The following is a 19935-nucleotide window of genomic DNA, read 5'->3' as shown; positions in this document are numbered from 1 at the left end:
TTTCTCAATACAGAGGGCTGGGATTGGGATTCCTGAGGCTGACACAATTCCTAAATTGCGCGTAGAGTTGTGTGGTCCTGAGCAGATCATTTAAGATGATATCTCAATAGGGATAAAATCTTCCAGGAAGCAGGTTGAGCTAATAGAATCAGTGTTGTCTAGAAAGAACTGCTTTGGAAACTTGAAGGAGTGGTAAAGATGCCTTGTGTGTCTCCCACCAAACACAACAGGTGCCTCGTGAATCTGTGGCTGTCTGAAATGTCTCATAACATTCTTGGTTAACACGTTTACTGATAGTAGTAGGTAGCTTGTGATTCTGAGAGCTTCTGTTTGGGTTACATGAAGTCTGGAGTGGGGAAAAAGGCACTAAAAGAAAATCTAAATCATGTAAGTGTGCTCTTCAACTTAACAGTTTTCAAATTGTTGGTCTGTGTGATGGAGTCCCTGAGAACATTGTTGCCTTTCTGTTCTTCTGGCATGGCCCTTGCAGCACAGGGATTGATTATGCTCAGTCAATTTGCAGGAATTACAACAAGCCTGAGAACGGTGTAGGATGGAGTACGCTAAATCCAGTGAAATTGCTGGAGACCTAATAGTCAGCAAGTCTCTCCTGAGCTTTAATAGCAAACAAAAACTGCCTCTTTGCTGAGAGTGACAGACTGCAGTAGTTCAGAGTCTTGTCACTTGGTGACAGTGTTTATGGCAGTAGGCTCCAGAGTTTTTGGAGGTTGGACCTCCAGCATAAGAGAACACAGTGTGTGAGAACCAATCTCTTCACACATGGGTACTAAATTATCCCTAAATGTAACATAGATTGACACGTAATCAACTTATATTACAGAGGAGATATGTATGTATGTGCATAGCTATACAGAAAACTTAATAATGGCTCAAACATAGCATCTAATGCTATAGCTACTAATAATACACAACTAGTATGAGTATGATGACTTGCACAATATGTAGATGTATATTGAATCATTCTCAACTTCCTTCTTTCATCTCTTTACGGAAGCCAGAATGATACAGTTGTGGTTAGCTGTGTAAGCTGCAGTGGTGTAGCCCAGGAATTTGCCTCTTGAAGAGGGCAGAAGAACTTGTTTCCCATAGACTCATAGAGAACACAACTGTTCTGGAGACAGGGACACAGTAAAGTTGAGTCTAGGAGCAGAGTAGCCATAAGTGTGTGCTGAAGGTCAGCGCTTTCTGTGCTTTCATTTCTCTTTTGTCTGTAGAAAAGACAAAGTAATTGTGTCTGCCTACCACATCAAAGTGATAGTAATGATAATTAAAGTATGGAGTGCTTTGATTATTAAAAAGAAAGGTGAGGGTGGCTGGAGAGAAAGCAGTATTTCTGTGAGCTAATCATTTTCTCTCAGGCACACTGAAGTCCAAATGCAGCGTACTCCCTGTCCTGCACTATTTTTAATTTGGCAGCAAATAAATGTGTAAGGCCAGAGGAGGAGGATGCCAGACTGAGAATAAAGGAAGACAGAGACCAGATTCCATGTCAGTGTTTACATCTGTCTGCGTCTGTATGAGTGTGTGGTTTTAATACTCTGGTTGAGAAGATGACAGTTCAGCGTGGAGAAAATGAAGTCAGGAGTTCAGGAAATTCAGGATTTAATGATCAAAGCAGAGAATTTAAAGTGGTTGGCCAAAATTTGGATGTAGTAGCTTTCACCCAGGAAACCAGAACGTTTTGTATATTTCTGACATCGTTTCATACATGCTTAGAAGAGAAAAATGTGGGAGCTTTGCCTTTTTTTTTTAATTTATTTTTTGGTCATTTAAAGTAAAACCTTAGGGCAAAAGATGGGATTCTTCTTCAGCACCATTTCTCTGCCCATAATAATGTACAGAGTACAACAAGTGTATTCTGGAGGGGGCTTTGGGTTGAAAGTTTTCAGCTGCTGCACCTTGTGTTTGCCTGCTTGCTTCCAATGAGTTACAGCTGCTCTGTCCTTCCCCCTCACTTCATTTCAGGGAATAAAACTCAAAGATGCTAACCAGTGTGTTAGCAGAGGAAAAAAGAGAATGCGTGGTTTAGGTGGTATAGGTGGAAACTGAAGGTATGGAAGCAGTTAAGAAAGACAGCTTTAAGCTTTGATAGACAAGCTAAAAGACACACAGAGGAACTTGGAAAGCTGTCAAATGGAAAGGAACTGAAAGTATTTCTGGCAGTGGTGTTCTGAGGAGGATGTTACATGCAGGTAAGGCAGGCCTGATGGATGTTGACGATGTTGGACACAAATTTGTCAGGAAAAAAAGATGTATTAATTCTGCTGCTTATGGAACACTCTGTGCAGCTGCATGGAAGGAAATGCCTGGAAGTTTACACTTGCAGTCAGCCTAATTACCTATGTCCGGGTGGGACGCTGTGGGAACCTGGGGAAGATGCATGGGACTTCGGCTAGGATTGCTGTGTTTATGGAAAGTGTTAAAACAGTGTCTCTTTGATCCCCGTCTGACTGTTCTATTTAGGTGCAGTATATTCAAAAAGGAAGAACAGTGGAGTGAAGATGAGGCACAGAGTAAAATAGAAACGAAACAGTCGTAGGATAAAATAAGGCTGCTTGCAGTTTGCCTTTGTGGCAATCTAGGATCCCTTTGCATGCATGAAAAAGCAAGCTGTCCGTAACATCAGCTGCTTTGAGATGGTTCATACATTGAAATATTCCACTATTTGAAGGACAACCTACCGTGGTCTTGATGATGAATTGAACATCTAGAGGAAAATACTCACTCTTCCTTTAAACTGTTTGGGAACATGGACACACCTATTTTGCTAGGGCCGCTCCCTTTAGTGCTGCTCAACCCAGGAAATATTAGGAGTGAAGCCATAAAGTGAGCCATCTCTGAAGGATCTCTGCTGTTTCTCTGGCTTTATATCTGCACAGTGGAAGGTGTAGCTTCTGAGCTCCAGAAACTTTACTGCTTGAGAACGCAAATGGAACTAGAAATTCATCAGAACTCCGCAAATGGCAAAGGTTTGTTCTGGGCTATAGCTCTGCTATGTAAATCTCTATTGATAAATTACATGGGTTTATGTAATTGCATATGTAATTACATGCACTGACAGCACATTGGTTGTTGGCTTTTAGTAGGAAAACAGTTCTGTTGGACTGAAATTTGCATGTTTCTTGGTAATTTTGTTCTTTTTCTTTACTGGTTGAGCAATGAAACGCCTCCCAGTCTGGTGTATTTTATGAATGGTGGACTTTGTTACGTGGCTGAACAATGTGTGCATGTGTCCATGTGCTTCTCCTCTGGAGTGGATTTTTCAGTGTGAAGAGTGGAACCTGGTGGAATGAAACAGACTTGGTGAGCTCTGACCCCACGTGTGTGCTTGTGGGAAGCTCTTCACTTCTGTTTTGCAGTTTTTCTTCCTTCTAGGTAAAGGTGATGACAGCAGGTTATTGCAGTGAAGTAGGTTTTGTATAAGGAGGTTCTAATGCTCTTTTGTAGTGGAAGGTGGCATAAAAGTTCAACGTATTGTTAATTAATGCTTTGAGTGAAAAGCTGATAACTTGATCTGTGCTATTGAGGGCAGCTTGCTTTGGAATTTATCCTGAGGAAACATTGCTGTACAATCCGTGACTTACTAAGAACACCTATGGGACTTTTTGGCTTTCCTGCAACTGTCTGTCACTCCTATTTGCTTTTGCAGAGGGCAGGCAGCAGGATGTTGAGCAGCTGTTGCTGGTAAGCTGTTTCCTCGTTAAAAGGTGCTGCAGGTAGGATGGAGCAGCTCAGACTGCTGACATGCAGCAGCTTGCAGGGAGCAAGGAGATAAAGTATTTTGCTTCTAAACACCAAAAGGACATTGAGCACACTTTTGGTGGTAATTTGCAACCAAGAGATAAAAAAGTGAATTCTCTGCATCCAAGAGGCTGCAAATCTTAATTCATTTCTTAGTCCTTTCTCTGTTTTAATACCAGCCTTAGAAAAAGGTGATAGAAGAGGCATCATTATAAAAAGATATATTTAACTTTCTTAGTAACTTGAGTGTGGGTAGTTGCTTGCTCTGTTATGCTCGGACAGACTCACAAACCTCCCTGGACCCCATTTGACTTCAGAGATCAAAGCTGGAAGAAGTAAAAGGTTAATTTTTTTCTTCATGTTGTCTAATCCAATACTCATTTCTTTAAAATAACATTTCACAGAGCTCTGAAAACTGCAGACTTAAAAAAAAAAAAAAATAAATAAATTACAAAATAAAAGATGTCCAAACTCTCTACCTGTTTATAACAACTGTTTCTAACAACAAAAGGAAATGTTTTCCGTTGCTAATTAGTCTTTGTAGGCCAAACACTTAACCTAATGTTGAGTTAGATGTAACAGTTCTATTTCTTTTGTCTCTCAATGTTTACTGAATTAGGTGTGCAAAATTGCTTTTTCCTCATTATTTCTACGCAATTTTATTTCTGAATTCTATTTCAGATTGATTACAGGAACGAATCCCCACGGAAGTGCAAATTGATAGCGTTTGTTTAAAATTAGCTATTTCTGTGTTGCTGTGATGTGGAAAAGTGCCATGTCATTACGTGAGCGTACTGATGAAATGAGCATCTGTCCAAGCCCAGTGGGGATTGGCTCTAGTGAGGTTAGGCTGAGTGTATCATTGTCCACTTCCTGAGCAGATCCATGGAGAACGGGGCAAGTCTTACTCATATCTCTGCCTGCTTTGGCTAGCGTGGACGTCTTGTGTAAATTCAGAAATCTCTTCTCCCTGTTGAGGTCCTAGCAGATAAAGCCCTGACTACCACACTGACAATGCACAGGAGGGAAGATGGATGGATGATTTCTCCCTGCTGCTTTAAGTATTGGTGCTTTCTGTTCCCTAGCAGTAGGAGGAAGTTGAGAGTCTAGCCTACTGCAAATCTTACATAGAGAGAGAAGCTTTCTGAGATACATGTTTGTCATTTCATTGAAGGCATCTTGTTTTGTTTTGCTTTATTGTTGTTGGGGTTTTGTTGTTTGTTTGTTTGTTTGTTTGTTTTTTGCTGGCTTTCACGTTCTACAACAGCGATCCACTGGTTCTTTGCCAGGTGTCTATTTTGAGTTGGAAGGCCTGACATCACTCTGATCATAATCCAATAAGCATCTGGAGAACTGATTTATTTACTTATTTATTAACTACTTCATATTGGATAATTAATTAATTGAATCTAAGATTTTGATTAATCCTGGGATTAACTGAAAAGGTTTGGATTCTTTGGGAAGGCTAAGTGTGTGTGTGGGAGAAATCAATAAGAGAAAACCACTCCAATAGGTTATCTTCTAGTTTGTTTATAGATAAAAATGAAATAACTGAAAGCTGCCAGCTAGTTTCAGTTGGAAAATATGCACAACATATGTTTATAACATAAGGTTCTCTACTGCAAAATCTTGTGCTGGTCAGCACTCTTTTAACTGATTCATCTGAAAATATTGCTCAGTGCTGCTTGAAGTGTTTGATCAATCAGTTTTCATTAGCGCAGCCTGACAGGTTGGCTGACATGCTTACTTTCTTTAGTAGATGTTATTTTCTTCTATTCTCAGTTACAGAACTATTCCCATATCATACCAGAGCAAGATGTAGAGTGTAAATACCAGGAGTGATGAAGCTGAATTTGAAAAGTTTATACAGGGGAAAGGGATCTTTTGTCACTTATGCATGTCAGTGAAAAAGCTGTCTGTTAAACCAGTACCACAGTAGTAATGTTGTTAATATCAACACAAATAAACTAAGCTATGTGCTAAACTAAGGGAGTGTCTGCAAAAACTAAAAGCACAAAACCCACACCAAAACAAACAGAAAACTCTGATATGTGCTAGTAATAGCTGGTTGCACTCCACATGAACTGAAGGATTGGACCTCCCTTTGTGGGGTAACTGTCTAGGTGCCATGTCCACTGTACTGTACACACTAGGAAGTACAGAGAATCTGTGATGAGCAAGAATGCAGCAGTAGATTGTCGAAGATGACAAGGGGCATCTTGACTTTAAATTGAGTTTTAGTTATAGGGTTGGGTTTTTTTTCTGTTTGTTTGGTTTTGTTTGTTTGTTTTTTGATAAACCCTTTTGATGAGAGTTAACTTGCTGGAACAACTGTTTTATGTTGTTTTTTTTTTTAGTGGCCTAAGACTTATATGACCTTAACTGCCAAAAAAAGCAAACAGCAAACCTCAGTAGATGGCACACAGTCAAGCAGTGGCAGGATAAGATCAAGAACTTACTGCTATAGAAATGCTGCTCTAAATCATTGTTGCAAATATAATATGGTACATATTAATCAGACAATCAGCATTGTGGTCTTTAGATTCTTTGTAGCTGTTCCAGTTAACTCATTCACCTTTCCTGTAGTTTGTAATACTACTAGTACAGTTTTCTCAATATCGTAAGACTTCGTTTCCTGTCTTTTATTTCAAAATGTTAACCTTGCTAGATGTCCAATGCCCTGCACTTCCATTGTGGGATCAAGGCTCTTGATTTAGTCCTGTCTTTGAATAGCTCTCCCAGAGGTGGATAGGCATGGCTGCACAGTGTTGTATGTGTCAGGGAAATGCTGTGCTGTGCTGAACAGCATTGCAGAGATCAAACAGGCTGTATCTATCTTCAAGTCAGGGGCGCATTTCTCCATTTTAATGTCCTGACAGTTTAGTATGTTTCTGGGACTGTTGCTTTTTCTGCTGGTGCCAGGTTACGAATGTAATTTCAGCAAAGATTCCTCTTAACTGTCTTGATTACAAAAATAAAGAAAGTAGACCAAGGGAGCCCGTCAGATACCCGGGAGAACCAAAACCTCAGTTTGCCAAGTACAAATAGTTATGTTTTATGTTACACATCATTTCATGTCATGAATAAGTTCAACTAAATTCCAGCTCTTTTCCCTGCGTACTTTCAGAAGTGCCCAGGCCTGGTGGCTGCTGTGAGCCCGTGTGAGAAGGCAGCAGCTGATGGGGCCTCACTGTGCTTACCTGGCAGTTTATGCATTTTCGACATGGCTTGATCACTTGTGTGTGCACAGCTGATTTGTTAACCAGAAGATAGTGCTGACCATAAGAGGAAGGGTTCAGTGGTGCTGTAGGATTTATTTAATTACAAAGCAAAGATTAGTCAACACAGCATGTTTAAAGCTGCTTTTAATAGGAGTGTTGGCAGCGGATGAACTGATCTGATGTCATTTCTGGCATCCCCGAGCAGTGCCACACGTTGTTATATTGAACCTCTATTCTTAGTTTTATTTTTGATAGACACAGACAAAAACTTTGCAGCAGCTCCTGTTAGTTAACTAAATTAACTTTTGTAGCAGGAAGAGGGAATGAATCCCATTCAGTGCTTTGCTGGAGCTAGTGGAGGGCAGTATGACTGCAGAAGTTGTCTGTTTAGAGTTGTGCTGCACTCCAAATGGGGCTGTGGTGTTGGAAACCCTGGGATTTACATGCTGCAACAGAAATACATATGTTGCTCTGAAAGTAATGCCTCCTATTTATTTGCATGGCAACTACAGCAGCTGCAGAAAGCACAATCACATTGTTTGATAGAGCAAATTCCCAGCGCAAATTCTCAGCTACCAAACACTATTTTACTGTTTGTCAACACAGTCATCTATGCATGTTTACCAATATCTATGCATGTTTACCAGTGATGAACAAGAGCCTGTGTGCCATGCTCGTTAAAATCTGCACCAGTGGAGGTGACCCACTGTCACTGTCACCACTGCTGAAACGCACCATCCACCACCTCAGTGTGCTCACATCTGCTGTTTGGTATCCATGAACATTCAGCAAGCATCAGTGGCTGTCAGTGGGTGCCATTTTTTCCACATGGAGGAATTGAGTGTCACACCTTTGCTTCATGTACACTTCAGTGTCAGACATCATTCTGCCAGGCTGCCCCTCTGCTGCCATCTGTCACAAGGCAACAAAATGTAACAGGATATTGGTGGGAAGGTTCAACCTCTGCTGCCATACCATCAACATCTGCCTCTGATGTCATGGACCAACATCATAACATAGGAGGCATTACCTTAGGAGCATCCCCTCGTGCTTAAAGCTGTTTGTGATGATGTGCTGGCTCTGTACCTGCAGTAGGAGGTCTGTGGCTTGGAGAGAATGGGAAATTTCCAGCAAAGATGTTCAGGAAGTTCTGTGGTGATTTTTTTTTCTTCTATTTTTCTATTTTTTTCTGGTTTTTTTTCTAATTCAGGTTCTGTGTTCAATGTTTGAATAAGTTTGCTGTGCATATTTCTGTAACCACATGACTAGTAAGAAGAGAGAGTATAATGATACCCAGTTTATTTTAGAACATGACGTGAAGAGTGCTGGTTTCTTTGATGTCATGCCTATGGCACATCACACTTCAAACAGATACAGGAAACAAATACAAGGATTGAAAGAAGGCCAGGGTTACAGCTTTGATCTCTTTCCTTCCCAACCTATTTCTCTGTCAGTTACTATGAAATCTGCATCGTGGAGAGAGCATTACAGAGTTTCTCTTCTCAGCTGGAAGAAAAATGTCAAAGTGCAAATAAGGTAAAGGAAAGAGTCTGGTTAAAGGAGTTATGTTTGTTTTCAATGCCTTCCCTCAATTGATTTGTTATTGTCTGAAAAAGCAAAATGAATATAAAATACAATGCTGTGCTATGTCAATGAACCATTTCTAACTCTTGGGACCTTTAGCTAATACAGTGAAGCTTCAAATCTTTAATTTATTTTGATTGTTTCTCTTAAGTGGTTCTTTACAGGCTGAAGCATTGCATAGCAATGACCACAAATAATCAGAAAATAATTAAATATTTTGATTTTTTTTTTTTCCCACTGCACTTATTTGCATCTCAGAAATCAGCCTGAATAAAAATACCTAAACACTATTGAGGTCTAAAAAAAAAAAAAACCAACAGAAAAAAACCCAACACAAAACAAGTAGCTTCCTACTGAAAATCTGAAGGCATGCCAGCTTCTGCCTGGATCCTCTCTGTTAATTATTCCCTAGAGTGGTTTAGGCAGCGTCTCTTGAACTTCAAGCATACTGCATGGCCGCAGGAAAGTCAGGGGATTATTTATAAGGCTGGAGGTACGTGAGTGCTTGAATAGTGCTGCTGAGTCACTTGCTCAATTTACAGAGTCCTAGGGGTGCCACACTTTTAATATTTGTATTTCATATGGCTCTGGCCACATCCTGCCTGCAAAATGATGTCAGTTGTCAGCAATTACAGCTGTTGTTTTTCTACCTCTGTGTAAAAAGGATAACTTCTGCTGTAAGAATGTACGTTGCAGTGTTCTTGATGTTATGGATCAATAAAATCGTCTGTAATTGTTCTGCCAGAAAATAAGATGCTGAGCCGCCTTATCTTACAAAAATGCAATAGGCTGATCCATTAATGCACACACTGATGTTTTATGTCTAAAAACAGTCAAAGATGGAGATTTTTTTTTCCATGACTAGTTGAAATAAACATTTGAATTGATAAAGTAAGGCAAATAGCCTTGGTTAAATTGTGCCTTTTGTCTTAATCCAATTGTCTGCTCTCTTCCAGTCCCAGCAAGCGCAGTACCAGTGACTTTGCTCGTTTTGAGCAGAATGACTTAACTAAAAATGGAATTCTCAGATCAGAGAAAATGTACAGAAATATTATGTTTGCCTTATCTGGTAAGAGAATTCTCCAGGGAAATGAGCACTTCTGGTGTTAAATAATGGCTGCAATCTATTGAAAAATCATTAAGAAATGTAGTAATTAAATTGGAAGGTAATTAAGTTCAAGGAAAGCACTCAGCTATGAGCACTCAGCTATGCTTTGTGTGACCTCCTTTTTTAATGCTGTCCAGATACTTCCTAACATTTTTATTATCTGTGCTACTTGTGTAATTTCCACTGTCTGAATGCTGCAATCTTTACCGTACCCACTGCTGCAGGTGCCTGTAGGGACAGGGAGCAACGCAGGGAGCAATGCAGGGGGCAGTGGTGGCAGGCTGTGGGTCGGGCATAAGGGTGAGCAGGAGGGCTGTGGGAGAGCAGGGCCTGCGTGCTTCTCACGTTCCAGGCTGGCATCTAACTTGTCAGTCTTACTTTCTTCCTATCAGTCAAACTGATTATTAATAATTTGAATAACTGTTTGAGGAAGAAGATAGCTGTGATGGCATTAAATGCTACAGACAGATTTCAGGGGCCAATACTTACCTTAATGTAACACCTTACCTATTGTCTTTAGTCAACAACAAAAGAAATAAACCAGTATTGCAGGTGCAGTGTGACCGAAATAGCGCTTCATTTCTGAGTGGTGGACAGGACAGTGTGCACTTGGAGCCTCAGAGGAAAATGCCTCTTTGCTTCCTTTGTCAGACCAGTTCCAGTTTTGAACATACGAACTCTCAGCGTTCTGCCTCCAGACACTGCCTGTTTCTGTATCGCAGATTGAGGGTTTAGTTGCACGCCTCTGCTGCATATTTCAGCCTGTTAGGAGAAACAGTTTTTATAATGAAAGTCAGTAGATGCAAGTTTTCTGCAGAAGATTGACAACTTTCTGCTATTCAATCCTTTTTGATCCTTTGAGTGGGTTTTTAAAGGGTTTCAGTTGGTGAGTTTATGAACTACAGGAAAGTTATTTTTTCTTTACTCAGAATCACAGAATTGTAGGGGTTGGAAGGGACCTCCAGAGATCATCGAGTCCAACCTCCCTGCCAAAGCAGGTTCCCTACACCAGGTTGAATTTGAATTCAGAACTGCAGAGTAAAACAGAGTACATCAGTTTCACAGATGATTTCTTAAAACAAATAATTTACTTGCAGTATTCTTAGTGATGGTGGCTTGTCCAATATAGAAACCGAGTGGTTATGAAATTGATTTGAACCATTCTTTCATTTCCCGTGGATGTGTACCTTTTATTTGGGATTTTTAAGGCTTTCAAAGCTAATAGACAGTGCTTTGCTAACTGTCAATATTTTGCCCCTAATGTCATGTAAATATTTCATTTGATGATTGATTTTTTTTTTTGTATACTGTTTCAGTGCTGATAATTGCACATGGTGGGCTTGTCCAAGAAAGAGCTTGATTAGATTTAATCTCAAGAGCATTGTTTTTATATTTTTGTATGCGTTATCTTAACATGCATTGCTTCACTGAAGGATAAACCTGGGGGTCGCTGGGGCTTAGGGAAGTGAGTCAGATTCAGTTTTGGAATGTACAGCAAAGGGAAAAGCTTTCTCAAGAGCCGGTTACACTGTCTGTCCAGCTTTACAATGCACTGCAAAGCTTGTCTTTTGTTATTTAAGGCTCATGTGCCATGAAAGCTATCATACATGGTTGATAACAGGAAGCTGAGCACAATGCTTTAATCCAGCTGAAAGATTTTGCAAATGTCATCAGTTGGGAAAGGAAATGGTCACCATGTGGTCTTAGTTAAGCCCGAGATAGAACTGTGTTTTCTTTTTTATTTTTTTTGTCTTGCTTGTGTATTGTACAGAAGATACAGAACACAAAGCAGTATTTTGCAATGAATACCAAAAATAAATCAATAAATAATATTTGCTTTCTTATTTCTGATTTAGATTAACAGAATAGCTTGTGCGTGCAGATATTGCTGTTTCTGCATAGTAATCCAGTTTGCTTTGCACCACCTTGGAGATCCCTAGATGGACTTTTAAAAACTTAAAGTTTGATGTAGTGAAAGATGATGAAAGCACAGCTTCCTCATCTTCAGTATTCAGACTTGCTTCCATCCTTTGGTACAGACATTGGTATAGACATTCGCAGATTTCATAGTTGTTCTTCAGCACTGCATTATGTGCACAACAGGTACTGCACAAACAGGTGTTTTGGGTAGAACTGGCTTATTTATTAGTTAAATGTCAGTTATAATAACAGCAAAGAGGAAATCTTGACTTAGCAGCTCGATTAGAGGGCTGTATGGAAGGCTAGTGCTCAGTTGGGTTGCTCAACTAACACAATCACTTTACCTTTGATCTCACTTTAGCCCTTTTCAGTTAGCCTCTCTATTCTATTATTGCCACTGTAGAGCTATTCTGTGTGTTTTTGGTGTTAGTTTTGTCATAGATGATCTTACCTAAGTCATATGTAGCCTGTTGGTTGAAACTAATGAACTATAGACCTATGGATGTAAATTCATATATGGATCCTTCATAGCTGGTAGCTATGAAAAATAGCAACACCTCTGAGTTGTTTCTTAGGAATATTTATTCTTTGTTATGGCAATAGTTGAAGTAATATTAAACATGAATGACTAGGCTTTTGATCTGTTACTAAATTGACATCCAGATGCACTTGCAAAAGAGGGAGAAGGACATGAGCTCTACCACTGCAGTTGGCCCAGAGGACTGCTGAGTCAGTTCTCATTTGTTTTATTCCCATCTTTTGACCATTTGTTTTATTGTTGAGGTATAACCACTTCCCCACGCTTTCCAGTGGAAAGAAGTGGGTTCTCAGTGTGTTTTTTACCAATGTACGTAGTTATTTGCTTGTTGGGTTTCTCATTGCCTGCTCATGTTAGGCAGGTGAAGATAGCAGTGTGGTTTGATTGGCTTTGTGCTCCAACGAGGGAGCTGGTGAAATACGCTGTTGTTTGTGGCTGTGGTGCCTCATTTCTTCTGAAATGCTCTGTGCTAGGAAGTGATAGGAAGTGGTATTTATGTGTGTGCTCTTTTATTGCTTTTCATCCCCAGCACTGTGGGGGGATGCACGGTAACTTATGAGGGACAGAAAGTGCTCTGCCAACAGAGGACTTGTCTGCTGCTGGAGGGTGTTATCACCTTTCAGTAATGGTGGTCATTCTATTTTTGTGTTTGAGCTGGATGGGCATTTTAAATATCTCACTGACCTGAACACAATCCCAATAATATTTCACATTATGCAGGAAGAGCATGGATTTTATTGCATTTTGAAAATAATAGCCGTAAACTATTGAAGTCTAATAACCTGAGATACCTTTTTAAGGACAAAAACATGATTACTTCAAAAGCCACAAAATAGCTTTGCACTGCCAGTTCTCAGAGCTCAGCAAATTCTATATGGTGTCTGAATTATTAATGGAGATAAACTGGAAGAGAAAGCTCTATAGCCTTATCAGTCCCACACAAGCAGTAGTTGGTTGGTTCTGCAGAGAAAGGCAGCTCCTTCTTAAGCAATGAGTGAACAGGTGCTTGGGGAGAAACCCTACGGTGAGAATGGCTTGTGTCAGTATGCACGGAAGATGGCTGCCTGTTTTGGACACTTAGGTAAACTAAATAAGATGTGCATGTGGATTTTTGGGTGTGCATTATGCCAAGGAACTCTTCTGTCAAGTTTATAGTGAGTAGCTGAGTGTCTGTCACCCTGCAGTTTTCAGCAGGTAAATTGTTTGTGCCAAAGGTGGAAAAACAAGCTGCATGCATGGTGTCATTTTGCAAGAAGTAGAAGCTTTGGTTTCCTTTTTGTGTGAAGAGTCGGTCTTCTGTTTATCTCTTGCTGTTTTCTACCTCTGTAAGTAGTGTGTTATCCTCTGAAGTGGCATGAGGAAAAAAAAGGAAAATTTCTTTTTATTTTTCCTTGTTTTCTGCTTTTATTATTTATGTATTTTTTTCCTTTGGAGGTAGGTTTTGCTGGACTGGGATGATTGACTGGTTTATTTTTGTTTGTTTTTTGGTGCAAGAATGAAATCACACTGAAATCTATCAGCAGGAAGTTTAATTGTGATGACAAAAGTTATTAAAGACAGCACATTTCTGTCTTCTACTGAGTCAAATGACTGGTTTAACTCTGATTGTTGCTCGGATGGGAGGGCTATCATCTCTTCAGCTATTTTAGCCCTCAGTCTCCAAATTTTGCTGCTATTCAGCAGAATTCTATAGCAGGTGCTTGCTATTTGTTATGCAATTTACTTATTGATTGCAGTCAAAGTTTGCTGTTACCTCTGTTCTAGTAGCATTAGTAGAGTGGTCTAATCCTAGTTGTGTATTTTTGCCACAGGGCAGCCTGTTGTTTTGGCAAAGGGAGGCAGGGTTGAACAGGAAATGGTCTAGAGATGGAAGGAAGCATTTATAATTAAAATATTTATAAAACTAGTAACGAGATCAAATATTTACAGTAACTAATTTGCCTAATTTCTGTCTCATATCCAGTCCCTTGAGAAATGTCAGTCTGAAAAGTAATGGCATATGTAGCTGTGCTCTGTGAGCCCCAGCACTGAGTGTTTGGAGGAGGCATGGCAGTCATTTTAAAATAGTATTTTAATACTTGGCAGATGCTGAGGAAATTTCCTCAGTGCTACTTCTGGGTTGGGCACCCAGGGGCTCCTGAGAATATGTTGCAAGAAACATGAGGGCTAAGTTGCGTCCTTATGCTTCTCTTTTCCCTTCAGCAAGGGCATTAGAAATCAATCTCTTCCATTTAATCTTCGGGTCTTAACGTAAGTGGTAGAAGCTTGCCACTGTCTTTTTGATTCCAGCCGAAGCCAAATCCTCATGCACGAGGTTGTCTCAGACACTGATAGCAGTAGTCAGCCAGGAAGGGGAGATCAGTAGAGCAGCCTCTGAGAAAGGTGACCTTATTTCCAATAATTATTATGCTGAATGTTTCTATGGTGACGTGATTGCCTAAACTGAAGTATACCCATGGTCCCCCCATAACCCTGTGAGTTTTTATGCTGGAGAGAGGCCAGGTTGTGGTTCAGTGTTATCCAGGAGGGTAAACATATGGAAACATATCTCCATGCGTGGTTAAAAGCACCACTGGAGGCTTCATATGCCTTTCGTGGGGTATGACTGTGGGAAAGGAGTGCAGTTTCTTCTGCTGAGCACCACACAACAGATCATACTGGTTTGGTACGTTTTGCATTAGTGGGCACGACTGTCTAGGTATGCATTGCTGAAATGCAATCAACATGGCTAGAGCAGAGCTGGCAGTCACTCAGGTCTGTGCAGTCAATGAAGAACAGGCTTTTCTGCTGCATTTTAGGTAAACAAACTGTCATAACTGTTGCTGGAGTTGATGAAGTTACTGCAGAGCTCACCTGCCAGCCTTCTGAGAATTCAGGTGCGAGCAGAGTTGCATCAGGCAGTGCTCTTGCTTCACCTACCTACCTAGGGCAAAGTCTTCCTTGAAGTGTTGGTGAGGTTGGGTAATTGGCATTGCTTCTGTCAGATGTCTGTAGCCCATCGACATCTTTGCCAGCACTCCTTTGCTACACTGAGACACGCATGCGCTCTCCTGTGAGTCAGCCCCCTGCTTTAAGCACAAAGTGGTGATCTGCCTTCAGCTGAAGTAGCAGAAGCTTTTGTTACTTTGGGAGATCGGCCTGTGCCACTGAACAGCTATGGTGTACAGGTCCATAAGTTGAGAAGTCTGGGACAGACTGAAGAACAGCCAAACAACTTCATTTCTTAGGGGAAATACTTGAAAACACAGTGTTTGCAGAGATCTGTTCTGATGGAGGGTCCTGTCAGATGGATCTCTATCTGCTGCATTTGTTGAGCCAGCTCCTCCCCAAATATGCTTTAGCAATGTACTTTGGCGTCACTCCATTAAGATGAGTGCAGTGTGTTGATGTATACTGGCTTTGTCCTACTGCGGCTGGTATTGGTTATGTAGGCCAGGGGAATGGCTGTGTTCCAAAGGGAACTGTGATTTTGGGTTTCTTGATATAACAGAAGAGTCTCGGTACTTATATAATGAAAAGCAAGTCACCTCACGGGAAAGGAGAAACGATGTGATAGTAGGTGATGAAAGGCTGAGTTTGTGAAGTGGTCTGTTCTTTTTAAAACAGTAAACAAAGCAGTCTTCTCTTCAAAGCCTGTTCCCATCAGTACGTAGTGCTTAAACTCTATCTGGGTCTGGGAAGAAGAGTTTTTTTCACCTTCAGATGTAGCAAAAGCCTTCCAGGCAGCAGTGCAATTACTGTACCAAGCCATTTTGCAGCTGTACCCAACTTCTGTTTCTTAAGGGGAATTGGCAGCCTGGGCTGACCGTTGTCTCAGGGAATGCAGCAGAATTAGGAATCTGAGGATGGCCCTGAGCAAGGACTTGTCTGGGGTCCACCTGTAACTCCCCATTCCACATGATGAATGTGGTTTACTTTTTCATTCCCTTTTGTCTTTTACTTAGGAATTTCCTGTGACTTTCTAGTGCCCAGTTGATGATTAACTCTGCCTTTACCCAGGGAGAAATATTCATTAGATGATTAGATTAGCAAGCCACTGGAATTGGATTAAGATAATTACTTCTTGTAAGTGAAGCAGGAAGAGTTGGCATAGTGTCTGCAGAGCTTCTCCTGTCCACTATACAGGAAAGTGGAAGGGAAGAGAGCTGGTGAGCCAGTCGTGAGTAGTTAGGGGGAAGCTTAAGTGCTTTTGTGTGTAATAGTCAGTGAAAGCTGCGGGCAGGATTTCTCCAAGGAAATCTGCTTATGAAGTGAAGTCAGCCAGCCTTTATACATTCCATCAGAGACAAGCATGCTCTACCTTTACTGTAACCTTTTGTCCGTAGCACACGTGAAGTCCTGGCATCAAAATGGGGGCATGGTAGATTAAAGGCACAGATGTGCATTTGTAGCTTATGATGATGATTCCTTCCTAATAAGGTTTTTATCAGAGCGAGAGTTTTTTGGTTTGTTTGTTTTTCAACTAATCCTCTTACGTACCTCAGATAAATTCTTTCTCTTGTCCTGAATATTAATCTGATTGTCAAATACTCTTTATGGTTTTGCTTCAGACTTTTGCATTCCCAGGGATGAGTAGCAACTGATTACAATAGTTTTAGATGGCAGTCACCTGATCAAGCATACTGTCATAATCTCTTGAAGATAATCACTAAAAATATATCTTCCTTAATCCCCTTTGCTGGATAAGAGGAAAAGAGAAGGATTGATAAGGACAGTGTGCTGCAGTAGAAGGCTGATTGTGCACTACAGGTTGCTTCCGTAACTTCTTCCCGATAGAAATGCCGTTTTTCCCCATCCTAAACAGCTTTGGGAAGCTGTGTGGATCAAGTAAAAGTAAAGAATTGGTGCTGGAAAAAGTGAAATACAGAAATTCAGTCAAAAGGATGTCAATTATTGAGGATGGGGATATTGCAGAGGTCCTGTATCTCATTCCGAAGCAGAGCTTACTGAAGCAACTGCCCTACTTGAATCCAGATGACTACTACTTGTGTGAGCAGTTATTTGGTGGTCCTGAGGATCTGGGTAAGTGAAGATTGACATCAGAGCATGATTCTTGTTCAGTATGCAGATTTAATTGCTTTACAGCTAGCTTCTTTGTTTTGTGTAGCAGCAAGATGCTTTGTGACAGCAAGTGTGCAGAAATATTTGTAGTTACCAACAGAAGAGAATAAGAATTTATTTATTTATTTATGTATTTATTTATAGAAGTTGACTCTGAGTAGTAAAAAAAAAATGGATACGGGTTCATCTCTATGTGACCGTCTGGGGAAGAAGGAGGCACTGATCTGCTGAAGTACTCGAGCTAGAAATGCACCTTTTGAAAGCACAGCAACATTTGGTGGTGTGTTCCAGACCTTTCCTAAGGGTTTTATGAAACTCTATTCCTTTTTGTTTTGAACCTATTGCCAAGTAGTTTCAATCAAAGCTGCCTAATTTCTGAATTGGAAGAGAAGCTTAAAGGTCTTTCCCTGTTCATCGTATTCCTTGTAAATTTAAAAATATAAATATGACTTAAGTATATAAATGCCGTATATCTGTGAACCTGAAAAAGCAGGTGTCATTTAGCCTTGCCACCTCCAGTGTTTCACACTGGCATTCTGGAGAAAACTTCTACAGACATTTGAGGAGTTTTTGTAAAGCTTTGTGAATTTAACATAGAAAATTGACTGAGCAGTGACTGTCAGCCCACATGGGACTCTGAAGAGATGCTCTGTGTTTGTAGCCACCTTTTCTGCAATTTTCTTCTATTTTGTATGGGATGTAAATCTCACTAGAAATATACAGTTGTGCAATTCTTCACAAATCTATCAGCTTTCGGAAGGATAGTGAGGCAGGTTCTGTTAGCGTTTTGCCATCATCCTGCAGTTTGAGTGCTACTCTTCAATAGGATGGATGTTATAGTTCTGGTTTCCAGTGGTGTGGAATAGCTGAGAAGTTGCAAGGTATCTGTTGCCTCAGCTTTGCTTAAGTTGCGGTGTAAGTGGAGTCAATCCACTGCTTAAAACAGAAGTAGTGAAATGCTTACTGAGAAGGTCCTGGATGTAAAAGCTGTATTGTGACTTTAAGATAGAAAATGCCTGAGGCCATTTCTTAGGCCATGTGACTGCTTGAGGATTAGGGTGCTTCAAGTACCAGAAGATTTAGCAGCTTATATATGTTCCTGACAGACAGCTTGCTGTCTGTATTTGGCTTTACAAACAGCGATTAGAAGTCACCCCATCCAAGTCATTTGGAGACTCAACCAGTATTTTGCTTGCTCCTAAAAAGTAGAATTATAACCACCAGGAAAGGCCCGTTTCTTAGGGTTTTGGAAGGTCAGGAATCTTCTCACAAATGCAGAGCTGTTTAGTATTCAGGAATTGAGTCTTTGGAGTCTCAGGGATTTAACCTGTGATATGCTGTGATATGCTCGTCACTCAGCATGACGCTGGTGGTTTCATAAGAGGAAGGCTGGAGCATCATGTAAGTTCAGCAGCGGCGTGATGTAGACAGTTAGGAGTAGTTTAAGACTGTTGAAAACTTAAGAGTCGAAAGAGATTTCAAATCACTGTAAGGTAAATGCAAAATGGGAGTCCTGGGTTTCATTTGGCCTGCAAAATTTGCTGAGCAGCCTTTGCTCCTGAATCCGGGAGAGATGGAGAGGGCTGCTTCCCAGAGGGAACTGCCAGCATGGTTGTTTTCTGCAGCCAGACCTGTGTTAGCCTGGGAGACCTACTTAAGCATGTGGCTGGGAGTCTCTGGAAGCAGGACTGCCATATGAAGACCATGGAAAAACATCTGCAATTTGAGACGAGCAATGTTGAAAGCTGGTTGCAAAATAACTGGGGAATTTCAAAGAGAAAGTTGACTTGGAACGTGTGATATTGCTTCTTGTCTGAGACGCTGTCTTCTGTCATTGTACTTGATTCCATGTACAGCCTTTGTCTTTTCCTCCAGCCTGAATTCTGTTTGATTCAGCAGTGGCATACACCTGAGGGAAAGGAGATACGTGTCATATTATCTAACCGACCTCCTGCATGAGTTTAGTAACTGTTTATATAACAGTCTTAATTTATAGCAGTGCTTGTGAGAGTGGCCGCTTGTGTTGGATCGGTTGAGTGTAAAGGAAGACAGAAGGAAGTTGAGAGAATGAGGAGGTGGGGCAGTTTAGAGTATGTGAAAGCAGAAAAGTGGTGAGCCAGGGTTCAGATTAGACCATTGCAGGAACATTTATAATGCACAGAGACCTTGTGAAAAATGGGGGCTCGTGGAAGGGGTCTGTGTGTAATGTGTGTATCTTTGCAGGGACAGGAATCCACATGGTTAAGTGAGGAATCACAAGGAGGTATGGTGTTCTTGAGAGGATTTGGCTGTACAGACCCAATATAGAAGGTCCAATTATAAAATACTAGCTGCAGCATAAGCATTTGAATGAATCCACTCTAAGATCCAACACGTCATCTTGCTTGCATCAGTAGGATTTTCTTGGGGTGTTATATGGGAAAACTGGAATACAACACCAATGCTGTTAGTCCCCAGAGAAACAGGGGTTGTTTTGAGCCACATGGCCATTTTCCATGCTTAGTACCAAGATCTCCCTGAAGTCTCTTTGTTACCAGTCCCTGTTTTTATCTGGAGGGAAAGAAGGAAGATTCAAATTGAAAAATGAATTAATATTTTAATCTTTATCCTACCTGCTAGTGGCGTTCCTAGGAGCTCCCTGCAGCATATGTATTTGATATGACCTGTGGCCATAGGGTTTTAATGGTGCTGTATGAGTCTGTAAAGTGTCCAGAGCTAGGCAGTGTTAAGTGTGGCAAGTG

At 40.7% G+C, this 19935-nt stretch overlaps 1 protein-coding gene across 20 annotated transcripts in view; it reads left to right on the top strand.

Moving 5' to 3' along the window:
• ABLIM1 (actin binding LIM protein 1) overlaps window positions 1-19935 on the top strand; it is a 169258-nt gene that overhangs the window by 41309 nt on the left and 108014 nt on the right. For 8 of the 20 annotated variants that reach the window (XM_042863836.1, XM_042863834.1, XM_042863833.1 and 5 more), the window contains exon 1: window positions 2828-2990. The exons of 1 other annotated variant lie outside the window; for it this stretch is intronic. In XM_042863836.1, coding sequence (XP_042719770.1) covers window positions 2951-2990 — 40 coding nt within the window. In that variant the 5' untranslated portion in view covers window positions 2828-2950. Of the gene's footprint in view, window positions 1-2826; window positions 2991-19935 lie in introns of those variants that run through there. 11 more of the 20 variants (XM_042863839.1, XM_042863838.1, XM_042863837.1 and 8 more) reach the window with 4 other exon arrangements.

The sequence above is a fragment of the Lagopus leucura genome, unplaced genomic scaffold, assembly GCF_019238085.1.
Source record: "Lagopus leucura isolate 7727_CA_CO unplaced genomic scaffold, USGS_WTPT01 Super-Scaffold_741, whole genome shotgun sequence".
NCBI classification, from domain to species: domain Eukaryota; kingdom Metazoa; phylum Chordata; class Aves; order Galliformes; family Phasianidae; genus Lagopus; species Lagopus leucura.
The sequence above is the reverse complement of the archived record's forward strand: the minus strand, read 5'-3'. Positions and strand labels throughout refer to the sequence as shown.